Here is a 21,638-nt window from a genome sequence, read left to right as displayed (position 1 = left end):
AATGTAATATAATTAATCCAAATAATTTTCAAAGATGATTTTTGTTTATAAGTAATCTTCATATCATATGACATTGCAAGCGAAACAAATTCACTCAACAAAATATTTGTTAACTTTTAATAAATTAAATAATTGTCTTCAAATAAATGAAATTATTAATAGTTAATAAATTCTTCTATCAGTGTAATTTTATAAATTTCGGCCGTGAGAATTGGCTAAATTCACATAGCCACATAGGGTAGAAGTACCGTTTGTAGCCACTGTACCGTTTATGGCCATTTATTGTTCAAATAAATGATAGAAATGAATTTATAATAATAACCATTAGAAACTCAATTTGTTTTAATATAACTTTTTTAAAACTCAACAAAAATATGGTTATAATATTATAATTTTTTATAAATTAATTCAAATGTTAATTGGCCAAAAACGGTACTTCTACCCTATTTTTGTGAATTACTGAATTTATATTTGGTTAAATTTCCATTTCGCTAATTTCATTTTTTATTTTCAGCTAATGTCACAAGTAACATTATCAATTGATTTCCAAATTTAGAGTTAATAAACGTTCTAGTTTACAAACGACTATTTTCCAGTAATATTAAAAAACATACTTAAATAAATGACCACAATTGTATATGCAAGATTTTTCGAACCCCTCCCCTTTGTTACATAAGATTCTTCAATCTTCTAAATAATAAAAATGCGATAATTTACGGAAAAAGTACTATAATTTTCCAATAAGAATTTAACTGTACACTTTAAAATTAAGAAAATTATTTAAAATCCAAAATTAGATTTTTAATATTGAATTTTGATTCACGAAATATTACGTAACACCCCCCAACATAAGAACATATACAGATTTTCTTAACCCTCCCCCCTCTAAATATCCTTACGTAATTAATAAATAGCCCCTAATAAATGTTATAAATATTAAAATCTAACTATAGTATAAGCTTACCACCATTGGAAGCCCTTATCTGTGCAACCTGTTCAGGAGTAAGTATTAATTTACTACCATTAGGTAGTGCCAATGCATAGTGGCTTCCCGTTTCATTAACGACAACGACAAGTTGCGTCGCCGAAATAGGAGAAGTTTTAGCAGGTGATTTAGGCTTGACAGGAGTAATTGATATACCGCCTTGATTCATGCGCTCAATAATTTGCGGAGTGAGCCCGCTTTTGGTAGCAGTATTAGCTTTTGGAGCAGAGCCACTATTGCTATCAATATTACCAGTCCTATTGATAACTTTCTTCTGCACTGTATTTTTTGGTCCTTGTTTTTGCGGAGTAGTCGCATTAGTACTACCAGCTTTCTCAGTGATGATCATTTCAATTTCGTCATCACTATCACTGAGAACAATCAACGAAGTAGTCTTCGCCTTAGGTTGGTTGCTTTTTTGTAAGTTAGGTCGTGGTTGAATATGCCTAACATTCTGTTGCTGATTCGGATGTCTAGGAGCTGTAAGTCGTGCTCGAAGAGTTGGAGCTGCTACGGGCCGATAGGTGGGTCTAAAGGGTACAGTGCTTCTGATGACCGCTCCATCAGGATGACGAGGACGTGGAGGAAGAGTAATTGGTCTATTTTGCACGACGCGCGGTAATGGTCGCTCCATGCCAGGTTGATTAACTCTAGGCTGATTAATTACAGGCTGATTAATTCCGCGTTGATTCATACCAGGCTGGTTCATTATTGGTCCTTGGTATCGATTAGAGTACATTGGAGCTCTCATTTGATGATAAGGCATGTAATTATTGTGCGGAGGAATATAGTTTGGATTTTGTTGGATAATCATATGTTGATGATTATTCATTTGTAAATTCGAAGGTTCGCCGTACGAGTGCATGTGATTAGACATGGGTTGGTTTGGGATTAAATATCCCGGTGGGTTGTGCATGTAATATCCTGAATGCATTGGTACTTGTGGAATTACTGAGATCATTGGAGATTGAGGAACTATTGATGGATTTTCCGGAGGCATTACTACGTAATTTACAGGCCCGTTTCCTGCATTTACTAATACGTAATTCTGATGCATCCCCGCGGAAACTGGCTCAGGCTGGCTGTCCATTATTGGTCCTTCGTCTTTTATGTCGAGTACAGAGTGAACACTTTCGATTTTTATGGAATTTAAAAGACCATTGTTGCTGATTATTGGATCGGGGTCTGGTGTTGTTGATACTGGGTCAGGTACCGGGTCTACTACAGGTTCTGGAGTCATTTCAGGTTCCTTAAAGTCGGCTTTTGTAGTCTGTGATTTATTGGATTGGGATCTTAAACGTTTGCTGGGTGATGATCCTTTACGCTTTCGCTTACGGCGGCTGGGCAGTATCCAATCTTTGTCAGAATCAGTCGCGTCTGATTGGTCAGTTGTTAAGCGGGCTTTTGCAGGTACTGGAAGAGGTGCTGGAGCACTGTGAATTCCAGTTGCTGGGTCTACTGATTCGAAGCCTACCCAGTCTTCGTAACTACTCGAGGCACTTTCTGAGTCGGACGAAAAAGGCTCAATGTATGAAGATACTCCTCGGGCTCGTAATACTCGCCGGGTTTCAGGTTCTATTGGTAATTTTAAATAATTAGTTTTTTTTGTTTGATGAGAAAATCCGAGGTAGAAGACCCAATTATTGACGCTTGCAATTTTATTTTAATTAAAAAAAAAACGAAATAATTAATTAAATGAATAATTATGAATAATGAATTAATAAATTAATTAATTAAATTGATATAATTAATTAATTAAATTGATATAATCAATTAATTAAATAAATAAATTTATAATAATTAATTAAAATAATAAATGAATAATTATAATTTTTAAATTATGAATTTTAAGAAAATTGATTTTTTTAATTAGAATAAAATTGTAAGTGTCAAACAACTAGGCCAGTATCAATCACTGGGTCTTTTACCTTAGATAGTAATTATTTACAAGTGGGGTCAACCCCATTTTAGGCAATAACTAGGTGAAAAATTCACATTTTCAAATTTTTTTTTATTCCGCTTGTTTTTACGGCGTATTTATGATAAAAAATGTCGGGAAAAAAAAAAAAATAAAAATTTCGATACCTTTTTTGCCTTCAAAAGTTGGAAAAAATTTTGGCTCTCATGTTTTTGGAGAAAGTTTATATTTTATCTTTTTTTGATGTTTTTAATATATATATATATATATTTTTTTTTTAAAGTACATAAAAAAACGAACATTTAAAAAAAAAAAAAAAAGTTGAATAACATAATTTTCTAAAAAATTTATAAATTTTTTTTTAAATTTGTTAAAATTGTGATAATCAAATTTTTAGTAGATTTCATAGAAATCTAACTATTGCATTGGTCCTCATGACGGAACTTTTAAAAAATTTTGCTATATTTCGACTATACTCGTCGAGCTGAGTCGGAAAATACATATGGTTTAAAAGTTTATATATATATATATAGTTTAGAAATAGGTACCAGGATTTAATAATTTTGAAAATCATAAAAATTTATTTCTTCACTTTCTTCCTTGAATAACTTTTGAATGGGATAACTTATTGAAATTTTGTAAAATGTATCTGAAAGCTCTTTTAATAAGCTTCAATTTGAGTACCATATATGTGTAATCTTAAAATGATGTCCTATTCCGCTATTACTATGCCAATTATGAAATTTGCTATTGCACTGGTTTTAAAATTCTTCCGTCGATATATATTTTTGTCGATTGCATAGAAGTTAAAAACCCTAGTTTTGTATACAATTCTCGTTATTTTTTTTTTTCTTTTCATGATGAAATCTACTTCCATTTCGGCTGCCGAATGGTCTTTTTTTTTTCTTAATTGTTCATTTTTTTATGTATTTTTCAAAAGATATATCAATTAAATCAAATAAAAATTTCGTTCAAAAAAATGAAAATTAAAATAGTGGACCGCACTTGTAAATAATTACCAAAATTCGATTACTAGACGTTAGTTTATCGATGTCATGTACAAAAAATGCAAGAGTTTTTTTTTATTAAGAAATATAAGTTTGCTCGATGAATTTTATGAACAGTAATGAGTTTCTTGGAAGCGAATAATAAGTTATATGAAAAAGTAAATATTTCATACAACTTTACAAAAAAGTTTAAATTTACGATAAAATTTATCAACTTTTTATCTCGTAATTAATGTTACAATAATTTAAAAAAATGCAAACAAATTTTGTGTACATCAATTTAATATATATCGCGTTCTAGATGCCATAAGAGTATATAATAAAAATTCTATTTTTTTTCTAAGTCCAAAAAAAATTTTTAGTTTGGAAAAAAATTTTTTTTTGCATTTATGCACATTTCATTAAAAAATACGTCGGTTCCTAAAAAAAAATTTTATTCGGTAATCAACTTATTTTTAAATGAAACAAAAAAATTTTTTAGACGGAAAAAAAAATAGAATTTTTATTATACGCCCTTAAAGTATATGTAACGCGATATTTTTTGACATAACCAGCGATCGGATTTCCTTATTTTAACAATAATGTAAAAAAAATACCTTCTTTTGAGTCGTGATCCGACTCATCATTATCAATTTCTTCTTTTATTTTCATTTTCTCTCTTTCACTATCATCTTCTTGAAACAAACGTTGAAGAATAGTATCACTGTATGAAAGTAGAGGACATCCTTGAGAACCAAGAACCCATGAATTGGAATTACGAGTACCGATCAATGAATCATCTAGTTCTGGTAATCTATTGACACATAATAATCTATATTATTAATTGAATAAGAAAAATTTTGTGTCCAGAATAGTCAATTTATTGTAATAAGTATTTAGACGGTATTCGAAAATGCTCTATACTAGGTACATAATTAAGCAATGACCTTGTATCTTGTGAACTATTGACATTTTTACAGATATAAGCCCACCCCGACATTACACTCATTGAGACCTTTCATTTGAGTACTCACATCAATTTTTCATATATTTATATATGTATATGGGTGATTCTCTGTAAGGACGTCTTAAATCTGTACAAAATTGTCCGACCAAATTATTTTTGATTTTATTAGAAAAAAAATTAACAAGGGCTACAAAACTATCAGCTTAATTATAATAAATAAACAGCCGAATTAATTTTTGCTTTGTCGATATTTGTGTATCTTTTGCCATATAACATGACAGGGGACTGATTTTTTTTATCAAATTGAGAAAAATCAAGCAAACTATTTCAATGAATTCAACTTTTTAAGTTCTCAATGAATGTTTACATTAATTAGAATAATATTAAGACTTATGGATCCAATTTTATAAATAAATTATAAATAAGAATAGCTGCCAGGTGACTGAGTTTTGAAGTGGCCCAGTCACATATTTCCAGCACAAACGGTGCTTTGACACTAAATAAAATGGCGATAAAGCGCTAACAGCCCTATGGTTATTAACTTAAGGCTAGTTAGATCCTTATAAACCTTACAAAGGTAAAATAACACGCTAGAGTTTTTTTTTTTGGCTTTGAACTTCTGGCAGGGGACTGATCTTAAAATGCCTGGGACAAACTTTGGTTTAATGAATTTAATGAAACAAATTAACTTTCGGTACTTTTTATTGAAGAAGATTGTTAGTTAACTAATTAAGTTTATAAACATTATGGACCAAATTATATATTATTGACGAATAACTTAAAATTTAATCTCAAAGTTTTAATTTTGGGACTGGGACAGCCCAGGGGACTGACATTTCGGTGGTTTACGAATTTATAGCAAAAAAACCAAAACTTATTCCACTTTAGTTTTCAATGCTCCAAATAGAAATGTTTTTTTACTTTCGTAATAAATTTTTTTTAGTAACAAAATAACAATTTTTCTAATAAAAAAATGGCTGGGACAGCAAAAAACATCCTTACAGAGAATCACCCATATATAAAAAATATATCAAAATGCATGTGGGTACTCAAATAAAAGCTCTTCATAAGTGTAATATCGGGATGAGCTTAAATTTTTAAAAATGTCAATAATTAAGAAATGACGTATCTTGTCAACTAATGACATTTTTAAAGATATAAGCTCATCCTGATGTTACACTCATTGAGACCTTTCATTTGAGTACCCACATCAATTTTTCATATATTTATATATATTACATATATGTATACATGAAAAATATATCAAAAATGCAAGTGGGTACTCAAATGAAAGCTCTTGATGAGTATAACCTCGGGATGAGCTTATATCTTTAAAAACGTCAATAATTGAGGAAGTACAGTGCAATTTAACAAAAGTCATTAATTAATAAAGCAAAATTTTATTTATAGTTCACAAGTCACATAGTGACTGCAAAATTGCTAGTAAAATATAATTTGAGATTATTGAATAAATTACTACATTGATAATAATAATAATAATAATAATAATAATAATAATAATAATAATAATAATAATAATAATTACCCTTCAATAAAATTCTTTTGCTCACTCAATAATTTAGCTCTCGATTTATCTGCCGATTCTTTAAGCATAGATTCTTTTGATTTCAAAGTATCAAGTAACGCCTGCAATTTACTGATCAAAAGCATCTCACATCTTACAGGTTGCTGAATAACAAACAAATGTATCAATTAAAATAGGCATAACTTATATTGATTTAGGTTTTTTAATAAAAATTTTTTACCTAAGAAAATAAAACAATAACTAAAACATGTAAAAATTATATAAATTTATAATAACAAACAATATTTGATACAATTAAGCAATACTCACGAGGAATTGTAAACGTATTATACATTTAATTACAATAGCACTTACAATCATGCAATTGCAAGAACTGATGTGCAAATTTAAATATGTCAATAAATATCTTTAATAATAAATAAATATCAATTAAACCCCTAAAAATCAACAAAAATTTTTCCAAAGTACTGACCGTTGATTTCACCGAATTAAGCGCATAAAGATCCGCAATTAAATTCCTGAGAGAATCAATGCTATCCGCAACAAGTTGAAACTTGGAACCTTTCAAATCAGTCAAAATATTATTAAAATTCTCCATATCTCTTTTACAACCCTCCGTTATTTCCATTTTATTCTCATCATCAATTCCATCATGGCATAAATTATCTTCCATCAACTTCGAATCATCCATTTCTTCATTACTCTCTTTCTTATCATTATCATCATCATCATCATCATCATCATTACGTTCACCAATTTCTTCCCTCTGATCTTTAAGATCAGCATCAATATTTTCAGTTACTTCATTGTCAACTTGATTATCACTGACAACTTGCGTCTGCGTCTCGATTAACTTTTCATCGTCACTCTTCGATCCAGAGCAATTGTTTTCTTTAGTTATATTAACGGTACTAGACAACATCTCATTTATTTTCTCATCGTCAGTCTTTGAGCTGCTAGACACGTCGTCTCGTACAGTACATTCATTGTATTCATCGTTCTCAGGACGTTTTTCATCAATTTTCGGCACCACTTCATTTTCCTCTACTTTTACCTGACTATCCTTTTCCTTTTCTTCTTTATCATCTTCTTTTTTTTCTTCTTTACCTTCACATTCTTTATCTTCTTCTTTTTTTTCTTCTTTACTTTCACATTCTTTTTCCTTCTCTTCTTCTTCTTCTTCTTTTAAAATTTCCGACTCTAAGGACTCTATTGCTTTGCTATCATCTTCTTTCAATCCATATTTATCTTCTTTAATATCTAAATTAGAATCATCAATTTGATTACAATTATTATGAATATTAATATTTATTGCAATATCATTTTTTTCTATAATTTTATTACTATTATTTGTATTATTTTCTGAAATAGAAAATTCGCTAGAATTTTTTTTTCCCCCTCCAGAACGTCTTTTAGGTAAAAATCCATTTCTCCATCGATTAGTACGTCTTCTATCCCGACGTTTTTTTCTTACTCTCGTATTTTGAAGCTTTAATTTAGCTTTTACAGGCACTGCGTTTAAAAATACTTTATTATTCATACAGTGTTTATAAATTCTTAAATCATTATCAAGAAAAATAGGAAAATAAATATAACGCGTTCCATAACGATCGCGGCCTAAAAGTTTTTCACTTTCGCCATTTAAATAACGATTAGAAACTTCTTCTTGCAAAGATTTTCGCGAATGTGTAAGAGTATCACAAACTGTTTTAAGAAGCCACACACGTTGTCTCAAGGTAAAATCTTCAAAATCACGAACACCCATTGAAGCAACCTCGGGAAAAATTTCCCAAAATTCTGGCTCGACTCCGATAGTGTCAAATACTTTTACTGAGTCATACTCTTTACTTTGATAAACTTTGTACCACTGTGAGACTTTGTGGGCTAATAGGTAATTTGTCCAGAATTCATATGGCATTAATGGTACTTTTTTTAGTTTAGATCGTGGTAGAGAGGGACTCAAAAGGCTGGTCATTATAATAGCTAGCTGTTTTGAAGCCCGTGGTATTAGAAGCATCCGTTCCATTTCATACATCGACAAATGCTGGATATGCAAGCTCGATTTAGCTAGACACAGGAACTCGTATATTTGTGGTATTTCCCACATTGTCGTAACTGACTCGGGCAATCTATCGAGCAATTCCTCGGTCGGGTCCGATTCTTCATCTTTCTTTTCTTCTAGAGTTGGTTTATCCTCCGACATTTTGAATCTGCAAAAAATAGATTTTTTTTAAATAATTTATATTATTAGGAGAATAAGCAAAATTTTGTGGCTAGTGTATTTATATGGTAAAATGGGTTTTTATGAGTAATTTGATATCGTTGGAAAAGTTTTGAACTAGAGTTGTGCTTTTTCATGGTTTCATGTCATTCTTACCGATAGTTAAATTATGATGATAAGTATTTAGGTTGCATTTGAAAATAATATACCTCTAGATGCATAATTAAGAAATTACCTTGTATCTCGTGAACTATTGACATTTTTAAAAATATAAGCTCATCCCAATGTTACACTCATCGAGACCTTTCATTTGAGTACCCACATCAATTTTTCATATATATATATATATATATATATATATATATATATATATATATATATATATATATATAAAATATGCAAGTGAGTACTTAAATGAAAGCTCTTGATGAGTGTAACATCGGGATGAGTTTATATCTTCAAAAACGTCAATAGTTAAGAAGGTACAGGGCAATTAAACAAATATCTTGTGAACCATTGAAATTTTTAAAGATATAAGCTCATCCCGACATTACACTCATTGAGAGCTTTCCTTTGAGTACCCACATCAATTTTTCATATATTTTATATATTTATATATTTGATATATATGTATATATGAAAAATATATCAAAAATGCAAGTGGGTACTCAAATCAAAGATCTTGATGAGTGTAACATCGAGATGAGCTTATATCCCTAAAAATGTCAATAGTTAAGAAAATACAGTGCAATTTAACAAATATCTTGTGAACTATTGACATTTTTAAAGATATAAGCTCATCCCGACATTACACTCATCGAGACCTTTCATTTGAGTACCCACATCGATTTTTTATGTATTTTATAAATTTATATATAATATTTGTATCTATATATAAAAAATATATCAAAAATGCATTTGGGTACTCAAATGAAAGTTCTTGATGAGTGTAACATCGGGATGAGCTTATATTTAAAAAAATGTGAATAATAAAGCAATGACGTTGTATTTTGTCCACTGATGATTTTTTTAACGATATAAGCTCATCCTGGAGTTACACTCATCGAGACCTTTCATTTGAGTACCCACATCAATTTTTCATATATTTATATGGAACGCTGGGATATATATGTATAAAATATATCAAAAACGTAAGTGGGTACTCAAATGAAAGCTCTTGATGAGTGTAACATCAGGATGAGCTTATATCTTTAAAATATATATTATATATATGTATTAGGGTGGCCCAAAAAAATCGACTATTTTTTTTTTTTAAGTCTCGAGTGAAAAAATGTTAGTTTTTGATGTTTTAAGAGCCCTCTCCAAAAGACAGCTTAAAAAAAAATTTTTAAGAGGTCACTCCAAATTTTTTAAAATTTCAAAAATCGTCAAAAATCGAATTTTTTTTTTTTTTAATTTTTTTTTCTCGTTACGGTATAATTTTATAGACTAAAAAAAATGAGATTCTGAAAATTTCAGTTCAAAATTTAAATTTCGAAAGGTCGCTCATAATTTTTTTATTTTTCTTTAATTAGTCATATCGCCGACTTTAACTGTTAGGAGTGGTACGGTGGGGTTTTTTTGGTTTGTAAAAATCTCAACCTACGCGGCAAGGGTCAAATCTCAACCAAGCTGGTTTCTAAGACCAGCTTGGGATTCGAATTCACGCTTGGAAGTTTATTAAATTAAAAAAAATTATTTTTTCTATATTGTGCTTGATTTTTAGTTCATCTCGTGATGTATTTTTATCGATTATGGTACTAAATAAAAAAAAAAAAATTCATGGAATTTTAATTTAAATAGTAAAAGGTCGCTCGAAAAAATCTAAACTAATGCACTAATAAATTGAAAAAAATTATGAGCAACCTTTCAAAATTTAAATTTTGAACTGAAATTTTCAGAATCGAATTTTTTTTTAGTTTATAAAATTATACTGTAACGAGAAAAAAAATTAAAAGAAAAAAAAAATTCGATTTTTGACGATTTTTGAAATTTTAAAAAATTTGGAGTGACCTCTTCAAAATTTTTTTTTAAGCTGTCTTTTGGAGAGGGATCTTAAAACATCAAAAACTAACATTTTTTCACTCGAGACTTAAAAAAAAAAAATAGTCGGTTTTTTTGGGCCACCCTAATATGTATATATGAAAAATATATCAAAAATGCATGTGGGTACTCAAATGAAAGCTCTTGATGATTGTAACATCAAAATGAGCTTATATCCTTAAAAACGTCAATATTTAAGAAAGTACAGTGCAATTTAACAAATGTCATTGTTTAATAAAGCAAAATTTGATTTATTTATAGTTCACAAGTCACGGAAGTCACATAGTGACTACAAAGTTGCTAGTTTTATAATTATAAAAAAAGTTTTATTATAAAATAAAAATTTTGAAATCGATTAGTAAACTCAACAATGACATGTTCAACCTTTTATCAATATTACCACTTCATGACATCAGTTTATATGCATGCAAAAAGGAGTTATCCACTGATATCGCTTCAAAGTAAATATTTAATCAGTAATTTCATAGTTTTTGATAGATAGAACTTGACCACGAACACTAACAAAAAAAAATGATAAAGTTGCTATTCAATTATAAACTTTTGATTACATCTTTTACTGAGAAAATTTGTTGATACTCTAAAAGGTAATCAATTTTTAAATAGTTTATGTAAAAAATAATTACATAAAATAATTTTTATTGATCTTCTTACGTGACCTACCATGTTGAATTGATAAAAATAGTATGGATAAAAAGTAAGTACACAACAATGATTGTGATCTTAAATAAATATAACTTTTGGAATGTTCTTTTATTCATAATGTTTGCAATGATAGCTTGATAATAAGCTAGAGAAAAATAAACATTATAAATTAATTTTCGCAAAAGATGTTAGCTTGCGTGAAAAATTGTGTCCTAGCGGGTGGAAAAAAACCATTGTCGGTAATAGTGACTGTTAGTTAATGTCATCAAGGTCTAGTCTATCGTCGACGGAAAAATTTAAAAAAGATCTTTATGCAAGTCTGCATATAACAAGTACATAAACTAGTCGAGCTTTCCATTTTATTATCACGCAACTTGTCAATTCATTATGACATTAATTGACACCAAATATTATCTTAGATGATTATTCTGTTATTATTCTTGCAACTTCTGTCAATTACCTCTACAACAACACACTGTATTTACATTTTTCTTTTTTCTTTTTCAAGCATTTGTAGTAATAATGTGATTAAATGCAAATTTGTGATGTAAGTGAAAAGAGAGTCGCGACATCAGTCAGTGTCACGTGTATTTTTTCATCCTCGAAAAATCCAACTCGGATTTTCAGCATTGATAAAATGAGTTCAGAGACCTACATCAGAAAATTACGTGGCTTTGCTGGTGAATCCACGGAAAATGAATTATTTACGCTTAATACAGTGCACTTACAAAATCCGTACAAAGTCTCACAGCGTTTTGAAGGCTTTAATAACTCTCGTCTCAATGCATTAAAGCTCCGGTCTAATCTCTTTCCAAAGGTAATACCGTTTAGTGTAATTATTTATTAATCTTTTGCATGTTTAATTACTTAATTACCAAGTTAGGTAGATGATGTCGACAAAACTATTCAAGTTCGTAAAAATACATGGACTCAGGATGATATTAAAAATATTCTGCCAACACAAAAAGAGAAAATCCAAATGTGCTTTCGGAAAATAAAATTCAATTCATTCTTGGAGCAATATTGCTCCAATAGTACTTTACATGGTCTTCGTTATCTTGGAGATTCTCAAGTATCTGTTATTGAGAAGTAATTAGTTTCTTTTTTTTTTTTTTGGTAATTATTTACAAGTAGAGCCCACTTTATTTTTGGCCATATCTAGGCGAAAAATTAACATTTTTAATTTTTTAGTGGTTTTCTTTCATACGCTGAGAAAAAAAAATACTTTTATTAAGAAAATTTTCTTAATACAAGAATTCATATTCTTTAAAATTTTCAAGAATATATATTCTTAGCTCAAGAACTTGTTAAATTGATTGAAATAATTTTTACTTAATTTAAATAAAGCTATTCTCTTGTTTATCTATTATTCAAAGATATTATTATTTTTAAAGAAATTAATTTTAATTAATTTTTATGAATTTTTATTAATTTACAAGCATGTATGGAATACACTCACATTCCATGCTTGTAAAGGTGGACCCTAGGAACACCGCCGTCCATCTTACGGCATCAAATAAATATTATTATTTTTAAAGAAATTAATTTTAATTAATTTATGCCCTTCTAAATATTGATGCCCTTCTCTTCAGAAATTAATAATTAATAATAATAGAATATTTGATCGTCATCGAATTTCTTGTACCAAGAAATTGTTAATTGAGTAAACGTATTTTTTTTTCTCGAAGTAGAAATCTAACTATTGCATTTGTCCTCATGACCGTCAAGCGGATTTATAAAATACATATGGTTTAAGAGCTTATATATGTATGTATTTATATTAACCCGTAGTGGTGACACTTCTTAAAAATTACGTAGTGATCATACTGGATCTAGTTGACCCTATGCACGGAAAAAATTGTTGCTACTTGCGTTCTTTTCAATATTTTCACTCGAGCTGTACATGAGAGTAATTCTTAACACTTCTGTTGAATAACTCAATCGTTTTTTAATTTTTTTTAATTGTTTAATAATAAAAAAAAATATGAGAAAGTCAAATTTCGAAAAATTTGACTTTTTTTTACTAAAACTTCATTTTTTAAGATAAATGAAAATGACCTCCGGGGATTTACTCCGGATATCGCATACTTTGAAAAAAAAAGTGGTGTCATGTCGAGCTTTTCAAAAAGTATATTGATTTTTGCAATTGAAATCGTAAATTTCTATGAATCTCAAAAAATCTTCAAACAATAATAGATGGTACCACAGATTCCATTTTGAATGATATCTTCGAAGCAAGAGCAACTCAAAAATTACCTCGGGTCATCTAGACCCATAATGACCTCTACGGGTTAATAAATGGGTGATTCTCTGTAAGGATGTTTTTTGCTGTCCCAAGCATTTTTTTATTAGAAAAATTGTTATTTTGTTACTAAAAAAAATTTATTACGAAAGTAAAAAAACATTTCTATTTGGAGCATTGAAAACTAAAATGAAATAAATTTTGGTTTTTTTGCTATAAATTCGTAAACCACCGAAATAACAGTCCCCTCGGCTGTCCCATTCTCAAAATTAAAACTTTAAGATTAAATTTTAAGTTATTCGTCAATAATATATAATTTGGTACACAATGTTTATAAACTTAATTAGTTAACTAACAATTTTCTTCAATAAAAAGTACCGAAAGTTAATTTGTTTCATTAAATTCATTAAACCAAAGTTTGTCCCAGGCATTTTAAGATCAGTCCCCTGCCAGAAGTTCAAAGCCAAAAAAAAAAATCTAGCGTGTTATTTTACCTTTTGTAAGGTTTATAAGGATATAACTAGTCTTGAGTTAATAACCATAGGGCTGTTAGCGCTTTATCGCCTATTTATTTAGTGTCAAAGCACCGTTTGTGCTGGAAATATGTGACTGGGCCACTTCAAAACTCAGTCCCCTGGCAGCTATTTTTATTTATAATTTATTTATAAAATTGGATCCATAAGTCTTAATGTTATTCTAATTAATGTAAACATTCATTGAGAACTTAAAAAGTTGAATGCGTTGAAATAGTTTGCTTGATTTTTCTCAATTTGATAAAAAAAATCAGTCCCCTGTCATGTTATATGGTAAAAGATACACAAATATCGAAAAAGCAAAAATTAATTCGGCTGTTTATTTATTATAATTAAGCTGATAGTTTTGTAGCCCTTGTTAATTTTTTTTCTAATAAAATCAAAAATAATTTGGTCGGACAATTTTGTACAGATTTAAGACGTCCTTACAGAGAATCACCCATATATTTATTTATTTATATATATGGGATACAACGCGACTTGTCAGGACGATAGTGTCTACAATTAGCAACGGATCTCCACCAAATTCAACATACTTATTCTACAGATAAATAGTGAAGTGAAGTTCGTAGATGAGCTTAATCGATCAAGTAATTTATAAATGCCGGGATTTCAAAATTTTTAAAATCTTGAAAATTCATTTTTCTTCACTTTTTTTCTCGAATAACTTTTGAATGGAATAACTTATTGAATCTCTGTTAATTGAATCTGAAAGCTCTATAAATAAAAAGTACAGCTCTTTATGTAAAAGTACATAAAAAACTAACAACTTAAAAAAAAAAAAGGTGAATATCCCAATTTTTTAAAAAATTTGTTCAAATTGTGATAATCAACCTTTTTTTTGTAATTGTTCATTTCTTTATGTACTTTTCAAAAAAAAAAAAAATATATCAAAATTTTCAAAAAAAAATTTTGTTTAAAAAATGAAAATTAAAATGGTGGACCCCACTTATAAATAATTACCTTTTTTTAAATTATTTATTTAGAATCAATTATAATGAATTGATTTCATTTCAATGCAGATTATTTTGGATCTGTGCATTCATATGTGCATTTCTCAGTGCAGCTTACTTTATATTACATTTATATAACAAGTGGCTATCATCTCCAATAATTATTTCGATGAATCCTGAGCCAGTATCTTTCGAAGAATTTCCGTTTCCCTCGGTGACTATTTGCAATATGAATAATGCCAAGAAGAGCGAGGCTGATCGCATTAATAATGGGTATCAAGCATTATTGATTAGTAAAATAATTAACTCAGTATAATTTTAAATATCCAACTGTTTATAATCAATACTTTATTTATTTAGAAATGAAGATTTAGACAAACTGTTGTTGGAGGATATTTGTAACTCCAGAAATGAAACCGAGGTTGATGAAGTTTTTGGATCAGCAAACTGGACCAATGTTTTGCGTTTTATGATTAATGTAATCATCAATAGTATTTTTAATTTATTTATGATTATAATTTATAATATAAATAAATTTATTTTAATTTTTTAAAGGTATCTCAACCATGTAATGAGATGCTGCATTTCTGTCAGTGGCACGGGAACGTTACAGATTGTGAAAGAATATTTAATCCTACATTAACAGATGAAGGAATGTGCTGTAATTTTAATTCCGTTCATCGTGATTTCATGTTTTATAATCCGTATGTTTTTTAACGATAAACATTTATGATACTGAAGTTAGCCGGCGTTTTTATTTTTTTTATCATTTAATTAGAACAAAAAAATATTTTTTAAAAATTGTATTTGGGGCATTCCACACGAAATGGGAAAATGACTAAAATTTTTTTATTTCTCTAATTCATTTTAATTTAGTCCTAATTTATTATTAAAATTTTATATTTTACGAATTTGTAAAGAAAATTTTTTTTAATCAATAAGAAAATTGATTTTTTTCTCCTAGTAACTTTTCAGCCGTACTAACTTATATCCGGGTCAAATGTTGTTTTAATAATTATAAGAACAAATTTTTATATGTTCGTTGTTAATTAACACCTAAGTTTATCAAGATCGTGTTGTCAGCATGCTAAATTCTTTATTTGTGTTTTTTAATTAGTTTTTTTTTAATTATCCAAAATAATTTATAATTAAATATATAAATAATAATGTTTCTAAGGTTGAAATAATATAAAAGACTTTTTAATAAACAACTTCATGTACAAATTTTGTACTTGTCCCACCAGTCACAATAAAAAAAATATTCTTAATTGTTTCTACGTAGGTAATCAGTCTAATTCTTCATAATATTGAATGTTTGTAGGATAAATTTTGTATTGAGAGGGAAGTATTTTTTAAAAGTTTAGTGGTCGAACTGAAATTGAACTTTAAGTATACCGCGATAAGAGAGAAGGATTTTTCTTAGTCCCACCAGTCACACTCAGTTAAATTATAATTACGAGAAACTTAAAAAGTAATCGAGGTTTTTAACAAAGGGATGTTGTTAATTAGTTATTCTTCTATATTATAAGATAAATTTTACTGTAGTATAAGTTTCAGTCATATAATTATAGCTTATAATTGATGGAATTACAGAGTCAAATGTCCCATCAGTCACTATGAAATGCTCCATTTACAGTTTTTCGAGTTTTTTACAAATGAAAATTTTTAACTTCCCGCTAAGAAAATCGAAGATTTTCAAAAATCGGGAAGTTATTGTTTTCACCCCGTTTTGCAAAAATCGAATTTTCATCAGATCTCGACGTTTGAAGGTCACAGGAAGCTTCCCTGACTATCCCCGCGAGGTTGTCACGGTGTGTGTGTGTGTGTGTGTGAAAGTATGTGAACATCTTATAACTTTTGAACGGCTTGACCGATTTCATCGCGGTTGGTGCCATTCGAAAGGGCTTGACCAAACTTAGATTTTGAAAACTATTTGGACCGATTCAGATCAATAGATTTTGAGAAATCTTCAAAAAACTGAAAAAAAAAATTTTTTCAAATGTGGTTTTTTTGGAATAACTTTTAAACGGCTTAAAGGTTCAATTCCAAAAACTAATCAGCTCTTAACCTCAAAAAACCACGTCGATCGCCACCAGTCCGGTCAAAATCGGTTGATTCGTTCGAGAGATATCGGGAACGAAAGAAAACCGAAAAAAGTGTTTTTTCGGAATAACTCCGAAATTTCTAGCGCGATCAATTCAAAATTTAAAATTCTTTGTGAGGCTTGAAAAACTGCGTCAAATGCTGCCAACCGCGTGAAAATCGGTTTATTCATTCAAAAGTTATTGCGGTTTAAAAATTCAAAAAATAGTGTCTTATCAAATCTCTATCAGACTTTTGAGCTCGAAGAGCTTTAAAGCATAGGAAAGCAATCTCCTTGAGCTCGGAGAGCTCAAAATAACCCATAAATTGTATTTTTGAGCTCGAAGAGCTCAAGAACGTCATTGGTGCAATTTTAAGCGCCTAAGTATGGAATTAGCGGGAAGTTGCAGGGATGGCCTTCAAAGTCAACCGTTTTCCTAATTTTTTTTATTTTTTTGTAATAATTTTTTTAATAAAAAAAAATTCTAAAAATTTTTAGAAGTCGGCTAACTTAATTTTCATTAAAAATTGATAAAATATAATAATTAATATATTTTGTATTAAAGTCAAGAATGGTCAGATCTCAACATAACATTTCCTTTTCCAATAATGGATTGGAAACCAGAGACTGGATATAATGATTCAGTTCATCCAGAAACTCAACCCTGGCGTCCTTATGGTGCAGGAAAATATTACGGACTTACTCTTGTTTTAGATACAAATATCAAAGAGTATTACTGTTCATCTACAGCAAGCGTAGGGTTTAAATTACTTCTCCACAATCCTGTAGAGACTCCAAAAATGGCTGATTTTGGTTTTGCCATAAGTCCTGGAGAAGAGACTCGTATTGTCATTACACCACGTATTAACACAGCGAGTTTATCAATTCTTGGTATACCTCGTAAGAAAAGAAAGTGTTTTTTTAATACTGAGCGTAAATTAAAGTATTATCGCACTTATACCCAGAGAAATTGTCTTCTTGAATGTGAGGCAAATTTCACTCAACAAATTTGTAATTGTGTCCAATATTACATGCCAAGTAAATTTATTTTCCACAAATTATTATCTTATTTTTATTTAATATCATAAGAATCTAACTTATGGTATTCTTGTGGTTAACGTAATAGAGTCAGCAAATACTCAGATATGTGGTAAAAAAGATGATCAATGTGCGAATGATGCTAGACGATTGATGGAAAAAAAACTTTATGATGACGAAGCAGTCGCTGATAAACTTAATGTTACTGAAATGTAATAAAAATCACGTAATTTTTATTGTGTGATCATTTTTAATTTTTCAACTTTGGTACTTAAGTAATTATTTCTTTTTTTTAGACCAAGTTGTAATTGTTGGCCGGGTTGCTTTGAAATGAATTATGAATTTACAATGTCACACAGTATACTTACATCAGCAATTCATGTTGACGATATATATATTAAAAATAGTAAGAAATATTTCAAGTAAGTATTAGAATTTATATTTTTTACTAATGTTGTTATTTTATAATACTAAAGTTGGTCGACGTTTCAAATTTTTTCATTATTTTTGACTAGTTGTTACTCGCCCGCTACGCTGGGCGCTTTATAGAATTGCATGTTTTAGATCTAGACTTGAAATTTAATTAGAGTATTGTTTTGACTTGCACAGATTCCCAATTCTATCGAATTGGCATGCACCTTTCATCCATGTAATTATTCTAGCTAATATTCATTATAACATTCCCGTGTCTTTCTTACAAAAATTAACAATAATTGATATGAAAAAATAGTATATTACACACCTAGGGAAGTAAAGTAAGAAATGTCTCAGATCACATGTAATTGTCGGCCGAGGCGAAGCCGAGGTTGACAAACATGTGATCTGAGGCTTTCTTATTTACTTCCCGTGGAGTGTATACTATTTTTTTGCTTGACGAAGGCAAAAAGCGGCACTTTCGTTTAGCGTAGCGGGCCGAAAGTTGACGCTTTCTGCCCGTCGAGCAAAAAAATTTTTTCTGCTCTCCGGCCGGAAAGTGGCAACTTTCTGGCCGCTGCGCTAAACAAAGTTGCCACATTCCGGCTACGTCGAGCAGAAATAGTATATTACACACCTAGGGAAGTAAAGTAAGAAATGTCTCAGATCACATGTAATTGTCGGCCGAGGCGAAGCCGAGGTTGACAAACATGTGATCTGAGGCTTTCTTATTTACTTCCCGTGGAGTGTATACTATTTTTTTGCTCGACGAAGGCAGAAAGCGGCACTTTCGTTTAGCGTAGCGGGCCGAAAGTTGACGCTTTCTGCCCGTCGAGCAAAAAAATAGTATACACACCTTGGCCAGTAAATAAGAAAGCTTCAGATCACATGTTTGTCAACCTCGGCTTCGCCTCGGCCAACAATTACATGTGATCTGAGACTTTTCTTATTTTACTGGCCTAGGTATGTAATATACTATTAATGAGCATTGAAAGTTTCCGTTAAAAAAATTGCAGGTCTCATTAGTGAAGAAATCTGGCTAGTGTATAAACATAACCAATATAATTAAAAAATTTATTTTAAACAAATGACAATCGAATAGAATAAATTTAGTTACAATAAAAATTCATTATTTCTAAGTCAAAAAAATATATAGGTTTCTGATAAGTAATCACCACCATATCATATACTAAAACCTTCTCTGAAACACGCTGCATCTTATGGTATAAGTATTATTCCGATCGGTTCAGTAGTTTTCGCAATATAACCGGACCAAAAAAACCGGCTCTCCATTTATTAGTATAGATTTATTAAATTATAACAAAAAAATATTTTTAAAAAATTACACTCATAGTTTTCCAAGTTTTTTATAAATGAAATTTACTTTTTATTTTTTTATTTATTTCTTTACATCAAAACCCAACAGCGATAGCCAATAACAGGGTCACTAGATAATAAATTTCAAATAATGCAATCTAAGTCAAATAATATAATTTAATATCGAAAATCTCGGAGGAAAAAATATTTGAATTAACCCAAATTTCATTTAAAATATAAATGTTATACTCAACAGACATTGTGTTACAAAATATTGTTCTAAGTTTTGATTTAAGGCCACGAACGTTCTAATAATAGGCTGAGAAGTGTTTAATAAAAGTATTTAATAGAGTTATTTTGTCCCTGGAGCTTGTTAAAGTTGTTCCAGCCTCAGAGGAATTTTTAGTGGTCGGCTAACTTAATTTTCAATGAAAAAAATATTTTTTTATTGAAAAAATTATTACAAAAAAATTTCATTGTAAAAAACTTGAAAAACTGTAAGTGCAATTTATAAAAAATATTTTGTTCTAATTTAATTATTGAAAAAAAAAATTAAAAACTTCGGCTAACTTTAGATGAAAATTAAGTTAGCCGACATTGAAAAATTAAAAAATTTTTTTTTATTGAAAAAATTGTAACAAAAAAAAATAAAATTTCATTCGTAAAAAAATCTAAAAACTATAAGTGCAATTTAAAAAAAATATTTTTTAGTTTTAATTTAATAAATGAAAAAAAAAATCAAAAAATTAAAAACGTCGGCTAATTTTAGTATTATAACTTTAGAATATGAAAATTAATTTAGCAGATATTTGATAATTTTAAGAATTTTTTTAATAAATAAATTATAAAAAAAAAAAAAATTGACATGTAGAAATTTAAAAAAATTAAAAATGCAATTTTTCAAAAATAATTATTTGGAACAAATTTATTTGTTAAAAAAAAACTAAAAAAATAATCAAGTGACTGCTATCTTTAGTATTATTAATTTTAATTGTTACTTTAATTTACTTTTAAATATATACCTGTGTTGTAGAGAAAATATGGCAGTAGTTCATTTGTTTTTTGTCAACTCGCAATTTCCCAAATACGTAAAGAGTGAATTATTTGGGTTTATAGAATTTTTATGTAAGTTGTTATTGTTATGATCATTAATCACTTATTAATGAGCTAAATAATAATTATTGATCAGCACTTGTCTATCGCTATCACTGACACACATATTTAATTAATAAATACAACTTATTACAGCCAACACTGGTGGTCTTCTTGGATTGTTTATGGGATTTAGTTTTCTGTCAGTTGTTGAAATTTTTTATTTTATAACTTTGAGATTGTGGTGTCGGATTCAGTGGAATGAAAGGTCTAAAAGCACAGATCACCGAAAAACATCTGACGTACAACCAAAAATAGTGTATCCATTTTCTCAGTAAATTAATGATAGACTTAAATTAATGATAACAAATTTATAAATAATCTTCTAAATATATTATGACAAATAAAAAATTAGACGTAAGTATTTTAACAATTGTTACTCACCTTTTAAAAATATCAAATTAAGTCACCATTTACAATCCATCACTAATTACTACTAGCTCAATTATTATTATGAGATTTGAAGACGATTTGTAATGTTGATAATGCGATAAACATGTTTTTGAGTAGAATGTACTAACCATAAAAAAAGAAAAAAAATATTACTAATCGTCAGTATCGTCAGATCGTCAGCCAC

General features: G+C 29.0%; 2 protein-coding genes across 6 annotated transcripts; one reads left to right on the top strand and one right to left on the bottom strand.

The window, feature by feature from the left end:
* Positions 1-390: 390 nt before the first annotated feature.
* Positions 391-21,638, bottom strand: LOC123271804. 5 transcript variants are annotated; one of them, XM_044738225.1, is made up of 5 exons: positions 11,985-12,154; positions 6,875-8,612; positions 6,403-6,545; positions 4,507-4,703; positions 391-2,560 (listed from the first exon to the last, which is right to left on the bottom strand). In XM_044738225.1, the coding sequence occupies exons 2-5, from the start codon at positions 8,603-8,605 to the stop codon at positions 948-950; spliced, it is 3,684 nt and encodes a 1,227-aa protein (XP_044594160.1). In that variant the 5' UTR covers positions 8,606-8,612; positions 11,985-12,154; the 3' UTR covers positions 391-947. The 5 variants fall into 5 exon arrangements, with proteins under 5 accessions (XP_044594160.1, XP_044594157.1, XP_044594158.1 ...); XM_044738222.1 differs by lacking the exon at positions 11,985-12,154 and adding an exon at positions 21,446-21,638 and having other exon boundaries at positions 392-2,560; XM_044738223.1 differs by lacking the exon at positions 11,985-12,154 and adding an exon at positions 21,449-21,638 and having other exon boundaries at positions 392-2,560; positions 6,875-8,614.
* Positions 11,360-15,540, top strand: LOC123271809 (degenerin mec-10-like). Its single transcript, XM_044738239.1, has 4 exons — positions 11,360-11,876; positions 11,957-12,146; positions 12,213-12,418; positions 15,127-15,540. Exons 1-4 carry the CDS (start codon positions 11,749-11,751, stop codon positions 15,371-15,373), a joined length of 771 nt encoding a protein of 256 aa, XP_044594174.1. The 5' UTR covers positions 11,360-11,748; the 3' UTR covers positions 15,374-15,540.

Source organism: Cotesia glomerata, linkage group LG9 (genome assembly GCF_020080835.1).
Source record: "Cotesia glomerata isolate CgM1 linkage group LG9, MPM_Cglom_v2.3, whole genome shotgun sequence".
NCBI lineage: Eukaryota > Metazoa > Arthropoda > Insecta > Hymenoptera > Braconidae > Cotesia > Cotesia glomerata.
The sequence above is the reverse complement of the archived record's forward strand: the minus strand, read 5'-3'. Positions and strand labels throughout refer to the sequence as shown.